Raw genomic sequence first — 11264 nt, forward strand, 5'->3', positions numbered from 1 at the left:
TTTCCTTAAGAGTTCATAGTTGTTTGTAATATGCAATTGTGTGCTAATAAATTAAACCTATCAATAATATATACTATTACTTTAAAATGACATCAAACCACAAGATTCTGTGATCACATTTTGAAATACAACAGTTTTATTATTTGAACTATATCCCACATCGGCCAGTGAACAATCTTTGAGGTACTTTATAAACCCAATATGGAGAACATTTGTCACCGGGCTTGGTAGCGCTTGCCTGTAACTCAAGTGAGGGTATTAAGTTGGTTTGAACATTGATCTAGCCCGGCTCAGATTGGTTCTGCTGGAGCATAAACTGGCTTGCCCATTCCAAGTCATGAGTTGAACCATGTGGCTTGAGCGAAGGCTCGGGTTACATGATTACTAAAGTAGGGGGAACTGCGTTAGGCTGGTTTCACAGAGCTGCGAATACCCCTCGCTCATGACAGTGGAAGGATAACGAGTCGGAGCTCCACGGGACCGTATAATCTGTCGGGCTGCTTCAAATGAACAACCATCTTTTTGCTTTCATTTTTTTTCGCGTCAGTCAAGGTGGTTCGTTGAAAGCTGACATCCAAAAGTTGAAGATTACAACTGGTCACGAACCTGTCATCTACGAGAAAAGAATTGCATCAAATGCTACTCTTATATTGCATCATCAACCACACCGTCGCCACATTGTGCGAGTACGATGATAGTATAAGTTTAATAAAGTAATGTTAAGTGTCTGCCATATATAGTTATATACGACCTCTATTATCTATATAACAAAACAAGTAAATGGGGAGATACCTCTGATCAGGTGACTTGAAGAAAGTTGAGTTGTTTAACCGGTATCTATATGTCTATTTCTTAGATTTCTTTTAGACAATTTCATCTAAAAAGGTTAAATTTTTTCCTAGATTTTTAGAATGACCTACCAGTCTACCACTTGAAAATGGGTTACTAGAGAACAAAACCAGTATCAATAGAAAAAAATGCTACTTAAGTAAAATACAAACAGATGATGTTAAAAGAATACTTGCTAAAAGAAATTGGACATTAGCTAGTTCATCAGCCGGCTCTTGATGCAACCTTCAATCTAAAATAATTGTTTTAATTTGTTTTTTCATTGTCATTTAACCTTTTTTTAAACATATCATGATCACCTAATCTACACATTCTATTCTAGCTATGTGCTTAATCACTTATTCTCCATTTTAAGTAAAATGAAATGTTGCACAAGATATATTTATATCGTGTTAGTACTATTTTTCGTGAAAATGATCAAGTCGAGCCACGGGCAAGCATTCTATGATGCTACATCTTGTCGACAAGATGGTAACGCTCCCGGAACAAGGTACACTTGCATCAACACAACGTTAACCAAAAATTCGTGTGAAACTTTCTTGATTTATCGAGCAAATAATCAGTTTGCAACCATCTCCGCCATCTCCACCTTGTTTGGATTGACACCCGACACGTTGCTTGAAATAAACCATATTGATTCACCTTTAGAAACTCTCTTCGTAGATAGAGAAGTTATCATTCCCGTTAGTTGTTCTTGCTCAGATGGCTTTTTCCAAAGCAGATTAAACTACACGGTCAATGGAAACGCAACATACACTGACATAGGTTGTGGGTTTTTTGAAGGATTGGTGAAAAAGATCACACTTGTTGAAGAAAATCTGAATCAAGAAGTTATTAAGGTTGGTAATGTTCTTAACATCCCCTTAAAATGTGATTGTCCAAATAATAATGATTATAAGTATTTGGTCACATATCCTTTGGTTTCAGGAGATTCTATTAGAAAAGTAAGTACAAAATTTGGTATTTCTAGAGATAATATCTTGGCTATCAACAATATAAGCCTTGATACAACTATCTACCCTGAAACAACTATTTTGGTACCGTTACAATCCAAACCCGTAATTGATTTCAATATCCCGAATCTTCAACCACCAACCCCAGGATTTCTTTCAACAAGCCCTGTCGAAAGAAATGTGAAACCTGAGAAGCTCAGGAAAGTATACATTGTTGTCGCGGTCATTGGGTTTGGTTTAGTACTAGCTATATTAGTTGTGACTGGTTTGTATTTAAAAGCGTTAAATAGATGCAGACGCGACCTTTTTGTCATACCTTCGACGCTTAGAAGCTCTTTTACATCATTTTCAACACCTCCACTTAGCTCCCCTAGATCAAGGCCAAGCCCGGCCACTAGAAGCTCACCAAACTCGTGTTTGTCACCCGACCTTCTTGCTAGCATAAAATATTCTTTGTATAATTTCACAATTGAGGAAATTAAAAGCATCACGAAAGATTTTAGCAAAGATTGTAAAGTGAGTGAAAATACTTATAAAGGGTTGCTTGATGATGTCCAAGTACTAATCAAAGAGATTAAATTCTCTGAGATTCGACATGTAATTGATCTCCATTCGAAAATTAATCATGTCAACATTGTGAAATTAGTTGGGGTATGTTATAACGAGTCGTCGTGGTCATATATTGTGTTACAATGCCCATCAAATGGGAGTTTAAGGGATTGTTTAGCTAATTCTTTAAGTTTGACATGGCATCGAAGAACTCAAATCGCGTTTGATGTCGCGACAGGGTTGCACTACCTACACTATTGCATTGTCCCTCCCTATATGCAAACAGGACTAGATAGTGCAAATATATTTGTGACATCAAAATGGAAGGCAAAATTGGTAGTTTTGTCGCGAAATCCAAATAATGGCACCATTGGATCATCCACTTTTGAGTATGAGAACTTTGATGCACTAAAGATGTTAGAAAAAGAGGATATTTTTGAATTCGGGATGGTTTTGCTCGAGATTTTATCAGGTAAAGTAAAGACGGATGGTAAATTGTTGCGCGAATCTATCGGTTTTTTAGGAGGAGAGGGGGGAGAAGGGGGTTGTTTTGAAAATTTGAGGACCTTTATGGATCCTTGTTTGAAAGAGGGTTACTCTTTGGCAGAGGCATTGTGTTTAGGAGTATTGGCTAAAGCTTGTGTGGAAAGTGATCCATTGCATAGACCATCTATGGAGGATATTCTTAAAGTTCTTGCTAGAATGGTATGACTCTGATCAAATAATGAAACACACAATTTAGGGGTACGCTAAGTATATGTATGTATGTATTGCTATTATCAGAAAAAATGTAGAAGATCTTATTGTTTTGATATGATAAGATCCTGAATTTTGTTATTGTTTTTTAAGTATCATATTTACTAAAAGTCTAAATAAGTATGAGCAAGATTTTACCTGACCGAAGAATTTTTGTTTTATTTTGAATCGGGCCGCTGGATGTATATTAACATCAGCAGGACAGCAGATATGAAACATATAAAGAGTTAAATTGAGTGGTTAACGATTAAAGTGTTGCTCCTTTTCTTTTAACTTTGGTTTTTAATGTTAGCTGTTGGGTTTGTTATTTTGGCCTTTTGGGCCGAACTTGTTTTTTGGGCTTCTTATGGGATTTTCGGTTAAAATGCAATAATTTAGAAAATAACTGTTACAGTAATATGTTTTCATTATTTTGATTTTGTTAAAATGATTTGTAGTTATAATAAATGAGAAAATCGAATATGCAATTGACTACAAGGTTAATAGATTCAGTCACACACATATCATAAAGATTATTGATATACTACAAAATTGTTCACTTGATTTTTAAGGTAACTTTATCCAAAAATGATGCAGAAACTACATCCAAGCTAAATCACAATAAATATATCTTTTTGGTTTTTTTTTATTATTACTATTATTATTGTTACTATTATTTTTATTATTATTATATTTTTAATAATTATTTCATTTGATATAAAGAAAACTTTTTATATGAAGTTGGATGGGAGCCTAATACAAGTTGTGCTCCCACTCCTTTTTAAATACAATAACATAACCTATGAAAGATATAAATACCATTCCTAGCATTATTTGAGTGAATACTAAAAATAGACTTAATACGTAAAAGTGTGTCTAAGGCCTCTTTATCGAATTTCCCAAAAGCAGAGAAAGCGAATAGTCTAAACTTGTATCTGCTGTCTTCACATTTTGATACATACTTCCTTTTCTTCTTATCTACGACGTTGTCCAAAGCCATCCCGGATGCGACGGGTGTCTCCCCCATAACAGCAAAAGGGGAAATGCATGTCACATCCAAACATACATCTTTACCTTGTATTCAAATAAATAGTAAAAATCTGCCGGACGTAGAGTTTTTGTTGTTATATCTTTGATTTGTATTTCAATTTCGGTCGGCTAGTGCTCATTAGACAGGAATCTATTTCTATTTTTATAAATTAGGACTCGGCAGGTTAAATTGCCATATATATATATATATATATATATATGGATCACATTTTATGATGATGTATGTATGTTAATTTTCCTTCAATTTCATCATGTAATTAATTTGCCCTCCTTTGTAAATGGAACTACTTTTATAATATTATTTGTAATAATTTGTAACGTAATAATGTAATTTTTTTTCTGTTTCCTGCCAAATGTTTGATGATATATTAACTTGAACGTCGTTTTTATTATCACTTTGTATCTTATACGGATTATTATATACTGTATCTATCATTTAGAGTTAATTTAACGTATTACCGACACTAATTGGGGCTTGTTAATTTACTCTCTGTAATCTAAGATACTACATAAATGTAATTGAACACTTTCCCACTTTGTAATTGGGAAAACAAAATATTAGAAGCTATATACAGTCGAACCTCTATAAATTGATATTCGATAAATTAATAACTTCGATAAAATATTAAAATTTATAATTTGTCCGGTCCCAACTTGGGACCAGTACAAAATTGGATCTCAATCAATTACATAATAAGATAATAATTTTTTTGAAATTCCAGTGTATTAATAACTATTAAGAGCTTCCAAATTTTAAGATTGCTTAGTAAAAAATCGCTTGTTTTTTTGTTTGAACTTCAAATCTATATTGAGTTTATCTTTAAATCTTCTCATTTTACTCAAGAGTTACGACATTGTTTTTTTCGTATTGCAACAAAAAGTTGAGAAGACTTTTTGTTCTTTACAATGCTTCTTTTTAAAGCTATAGACATTCTCAACTTTGTCATCAACCAGATTTTGAATAATTTCGTCATATATTTTGTAACTAGATTTAATCCCGTGTAAAACACGGGTGGATTAAAGATATAGGTGATAATTCGTCTTTGAAATTGAAATAATAGTTGAAATTTGATCATCAAACTATATAAAAATTTAAGATTGTAAAGGTTTTTTTTATTATTGAAAAATATACATATTTATTATGTGGCCCATTATGATAATTGCTTTAGCCCAATTATAGGAATTATATTGGGCCACAAATAGAAATCTAAATTTTAATGTAGCCCAATAATTAGAATTGGTTTAGCCCAGATTTGATTTATGGATTTACTTTTAAATATTTGTAAACAAACAATGTTTTAGATTTTTCCAAAAAACATAGGCCATATCTGACTCATTCCGTGTATATTATCAAAATTTCGTTTTTACTCACCAAACTAAAAAAAATATTACATATAAACACTTAGGATGCGACCTAAGCATTAAGTCTCCTCTTTAAGAGAAGATGATATAGACCTAAACGTCAAGTCTCCTCTTTAAGAGAAGATGATATAGACCGAAGCGTTAAGTCTTCTCTTTAAGAGAAGAGGATATACACCTAAGCGTTAAGTCTCCTCTTTAAGAGAAGAGGATATAGACCATAGCGTTAAGTCTCCTCTTTAAGAGAAGATGACATAGACCTAAGCGTTAAATCTCCTTTTTAAGAGAAGAGGATATAGACCTAAACGTTAAGTCTCCTCTTTAAAAGAAGATGATATAGACCTGTGTTATTAAATAACTTAAAATATATCTTAAAAAAATTGTCTTAATTTTGAAGTTTGCTAAGTATCCTACACATGACAAACACAAACCATGAAAACATTATTTGAACAAAAATAAATGGCATAAGGATGTACATTCGGGATAACAAAACTAAAGAGACAAGCTGTCCAAACCGAAATAAATATTTCTTATTCGACCCTATGAAGTTAAATAGTTGACTATAACTCCTTTTGAAATTTAATAACATCAAGAACATCCTAATATCATCAAAATGCACATGATAAATTGATAAAGAATATAGTAATGACAAAAAGGATACACATTTGAATAATATGAAGCATATTAGCATACATAGATCAAACTGCAATGTCACAAGTAAAGTCAGCAACATCTCAAACAAAGTCATCACTCTAACATATGTTTAAATTAGATTAATGACTCAAACATCTCAAATCAATTCATCTATTATCTGAACACACAACCTAAAAGTTATTAATGTAGCTTGGCATATTTCTCAATACACACCACCCTATAAGTGAAGTTTTCCACCTATACTATCATCATCATGCTAAGAAAATTGTGTTCAGGACCTGAGATAGACTTAGGCATAACTGAGCAAGATCGGTAGGCATAACTTGACGGTTTAGATTTGGTTTGATTTAAAAAAAACATAAGAGATGTCATTCGATATACTTTCGACGAATTCTTAAATTTGAGGGCGAAGCCCGTACGGCTAAGACATTTGGCTATGACTCTCTATGACCTATCACCCCACCATCTCACCGCCGCAATGAGTGGGTAGTTGCTTTCGTCAAAATCAAACATGTTGCAATATATCCACACACTTTCAAATTACCATACGCCATCTAAAAAAATGGGCCTTTTGAACACAAAAAGACATGATATATAAAACTTAACCCAATGTAATGAAACATGAGGGTGACTTCATTTTCACCATTTCAAACGCACTGCCCAAAATAAACCCTTTAACTCAATTAAAAAAACCACTCTCACAAACACTAAATAATTTTCTGTTCTTATCTTCTTTGCCCATATATAGAAAGCACCTAAAAAACCATTCCCTTCCTTCACTTATTCGAAACTCAGTTCTAAAACTGTAGTGTTAATATTTATACAATGCTAATGAAGTTTTCTGCAAGAAAAAATGATAACAATACATTAACTTCCATCCGCAACTGATAACAACAATACATTAACTTTTAACTTCCATTTCAAATATTTAACTGATCAACTAAATAGCAATTGACCATTTTACTCTTAAATATTAAACTTCAGTAACTTGTCATTTAGCTCGGTTTAATATTGTGTTAAAGATGTTGTAACAAAGTAAAGTGAACTTAAATGGCTAAGGCTCAAAATGTATATGGGAATAAAAATTGTTAGTATATTAAATCATGTCTTAGAAGTTTGACCCTACCCTTGTATTTGCAAAGGCTTTTGCTTAAAAAGTTTAAGTATATCATTACTCTGCATAATCGTTTAATCCTTCACTTGACGGAACATTTCAGTATTATATTAGAGTAGCTAAATGATTACCTTACCAAATGTTGCCAACGACCCCAACCAGATGAGTTTGTCTGTTCACATTAACTCCAATACGGTAACCTGTTCAAACTTGTTCACATTAAGTTCACCTCTTGAAGTTGCCCAAACCTGTTCAAAATGTCAAGCGAGTTCAAGTTTAAAAGTACTCTCTAATAGCTTCTGCAAGTTAAAAATCAATAACTACGTTACAATATAAAAATGATATATATAATAAGTCGACCTTAAAATAGTTTAGTGAAATATATAATAAGTCAACCATGTTCAACAGTCGGGTTGCACCATGTTCAATAGTCGGCTTGCACAATGTTCAACAGTTGGGTTGCACCAAGAGGGTACGTTCTTGTACATAACCCATTTTATGTAAATCGTCTCAAATATGCATACATTAGGCAAACTGAAACAGCTCATAAGGCAATGCAAACTCATTGAACAGTTAATTACTTAACACATATGTAGAAATAACTTAATAACTACTCAGACCTAAAAAATCTAGCCTGCAATACTCTTTCTAAACTATCCTCCAAGTACTAAAACATTAGTTGTTTAACAAACTTACAAAGTCGGTACCTGATCAAGAACTCCAACAGATTTAACCCCTTCAATCAGCAAACTCAACACACGAATTTGAAGGTCTTCCAAATCCTTAGCAAAAGGCGCCTACTGTCCATACATTTCTCTGGCATGCTGCAAATAAGAAACAAAAAAGAAAAAAGTCTTGTCAACATAATCAGCCCGGTTCATATCAAAGGATTGCCAATGAAGGGACGAAATTTCGGCGTGAACTTTCAGTACAATGGACATGTAAATCAATACTATAGAAAAATCACCATCACAAGGGTTTATACATGAGATAAACAAAACAAAATGCAAAGAATGACACCTACTTAAAGAACAATACTGCTTATATGAAACCATTCTATCTATACAATGAAACCAACAAATTAAATATAAAATGAAGTGTGCGAGTTGTATTGAAAAAATAAATTACCACTTCGTTCATAATCCCTCATATCAGTTTGTCCAGTTGATTCTCAAGCTTACCACATTCAATTTATAAGTCCATCTCCTTGACTCCTATTGAACATATAATCGACATCATTTTAAAATCAATAATAAAGATAACATTCAAGAGATAAGAAATCTAAAAGATTCGAAGAGAATGGTTTGGCCATTAATCCAAGGTGAATACTAAAAGTAGAATAGTAGTTGGTAGAAAATGGTAACTAAAATATAAGCAATCTGTTTCTCTCAACCTGTTTTGGTTCTCTGAATGGTTAGATTTATTATGTGTTTCAATGGTGTCGTCAACCTGTCAAGTCAATAACGAAAAATATAAGCAAGGTAGCACCATAGCACTTGAAAGCTAAAATAGAACTAAAGTTATAAAAAGATTATTAATATTACAGATTGTATTATCTCATGTTGAGAATCCACTAACCATGTAGCCTTTGTAATCATGAGCAAGATAGATGAATGTGTCCTATTTCCAGGTAAATATCTGCAAAAATGACAACAAAATGATTAACTAATCGAAATAAGAACACATTGAATGTGTAGAAGTCATGTTTGAAAAACATAATGCTTGTGTAGAACTTCATTCCTCCTCTGTATGGCATCTTAAGGGACTGTAGAAATCTACACAACTATACACCACGTTCTAAATCACTCAAGGACTTCTACTATCATTAAACCCAACAATTACATTAGCATCTAAAACATCCAAAACGGCAGCAAGATACCTTGAGAACGGCCTCCAAATCTGCCCAAAACAGCAGCAAAATCAGCCTCTAAAACTGCACAAAACACCAGACAACACAACAGCAAAATCTGCCTCAAAACAACCTGAAAAGCTGCACAAAACAACCTCAAAACAACAGCAAATTTGCCTCATAAGGACCACAAAAATCTGTACAAAACAGCGTACAAGAAGCAGCTAAACAGCAACACATAACTTTCCAAACAAAACAACAATTTTATAGCTCCCAAACAACAAATTTACTGCAAAACCGTAGCATAAGCAATAGGCGAAACAAAAACTGCATAAAATTTGAATACTAATTTGTTTATTTGTTTGACCTAATAGCCTTCAGACGCTTACACCTTGTTTCAAACAAATTTAATAAAAGTTGAGTTTATTGTATTGTTTTACATAACTTGATCATTTTATCATTAAAATAGTTGTTTTTCTCCATTGACTAAATAAAGTCAAACATGTATCATTCTAAGTTTCTAACTAATACCATCAAAACCAAGAAGCATATCCGATTTCCAATAAAAAAAATACAGCTATAAACTTAAGACGTTAAACCACATAAAAAAGAAAACTTTGCAAAGTTTTAGTCATATGCCTGTTACGTATATCATCAATAACATGGCAGCAAGCAGCAACAACCCTTTTACCTTTCCCTTTGATGGTTATAAGAGTTACCGATTGGACATGACATCGAAACATCATATTTTCTGAACTTTCCTCAAAGACCTCCATATATGCTCCCACTTCTGAAACAATTAAAATCCAAAAGATTATCAAAAGACAAAATATGATGTCTTTGCAAAAATGTTATGTCACAATTGAACCCATGCCTGTTCACCAAGACATATGTCACAAAAGACTAAAAAAATGTTGTGTCACATATTACTAATATCCCCAAATTTCTTTTACACATTTCATCGAACACTTTATATGCATCACCAAAAGTTTTGTTTCTTTATATTATAATCACCTGAATCATAAAATTAAGGAATCACTTTTTATCATAGAAAAACATATCTAAATGACCTGTTAGGTCAAAAATCGACTAAGTATGATTTGTTCAAAATAATTGAGGTTCAGTGAAGAAAGCTTGCTCAGGATTCTGAAGTCATTCAGAATAAAGCTCACTAAAGCTTCACTTCAGATTCAGAATCAACCTACACTAAAGACGTTCAGACTGAAGTCAAAGACTGAAGACTGAGGAAGAAGATCATCTCAGAAGCAGAGCTCAGAGAAGATCTTACCTGAAGTTGAATCTGAAGAGGCTCAGTGAAAAAGTACTTACAACACTTTTTCACTGATTACGAGGAAAGTCTTTTTGCAGCTTTAACTACCTTTACCCGGTTAATTACTCTATACCTGGGATTGGGAAAGTTTTAGCAAAAGGTTGGGAATAAAGTATGTCAAGTCACATCAAAGAAACTTACATACTTTACCTTAAACAAACATGTTATGGATTTGTCCCACAAATTTATAAATGCATCCAACCATATTTGTACGGCATATTGCCATGTCATCAAGACATGTTTGCCTATAAATATAAGACTTCTCACACTTGCAAAACTGCTTGGAACTTTGGCAATTGCAACGTGTGATATTACTCTAAGTATTCTTATGAGTAATTCCTTGTCGCATAGATCATTTGTATTTCTGGGGTTGCTTAGATATTTTCACAAGTGTGATTATCTTTGTTCCGCAACAACTCTTGTATTTTGTTTATAAAAATAAATAAAATACATTGAAAAATACATCTCGACTCATTGCCATAATACTTGAATATACTTAGTATTTATATAGTTTCATGCACTTATTCTTAATTGTTCATATCCATATCTAGATCGTGGTACTTAACTAGTCATTATCTAGATTCAAACCACTTGCCAGTCGGGTTACTTGATATACTTGTTTTTATTACTAACCTATTTTATATCTTGTTATATCTTGTTCTCTTTATACATCTTGTGAAGGTGGACTCACATGACCCATCAGCTACAAAAACCAGATGAATCCCTTCAAAATCTTTGACACCAGAATCTCCTAAAATAAAGAATACAGATATATTCCGTCCCACTTGGTTATCATTTACGCAATATTTTAAAATCTTTCCC

At 32.9% G+C, this 11264-nt stretch overlaps 1 protein-coding gene across 1 annotated transcript; it reads left to right on the forward strand.

The window, feature by feature from the left end:
- Positions 1–1199: 1199 nt before the first annotated feature.
- Positions 1200–3249, forward strand: LOC122583002 (lysM domain receptor-like kinase 4). The gene has a single exon (XM_043755436.1). It carries the CDS (start codon positions 1209–1211, stop codon positions 3060–3062), a length of 1854 nt encoding a protein of 617 aa, XP_043611371.1. The 5' UTR covers positions 1200–1208; the 3' UTR covers positions 3063–3249.
- Positions 3250–11264: the final 8015 nt, after the last annotated feature.

This window comes from Erigeron canadensis, chromosome 9 (genome assembly GCF_010389155.1).
Source record: "Erigeron canadensis isolate Cc75 chromosome 9, C_canadensis_v1, whole genome shotgun sequence".
In the NCBI taxonomy this organism is placed as follows: Eukaryota; Viridiplantae; Streptophyta; class Magnoliopsida; order Asterales; family Asteraceae; genus Erigeron; species Erigeron canadensis.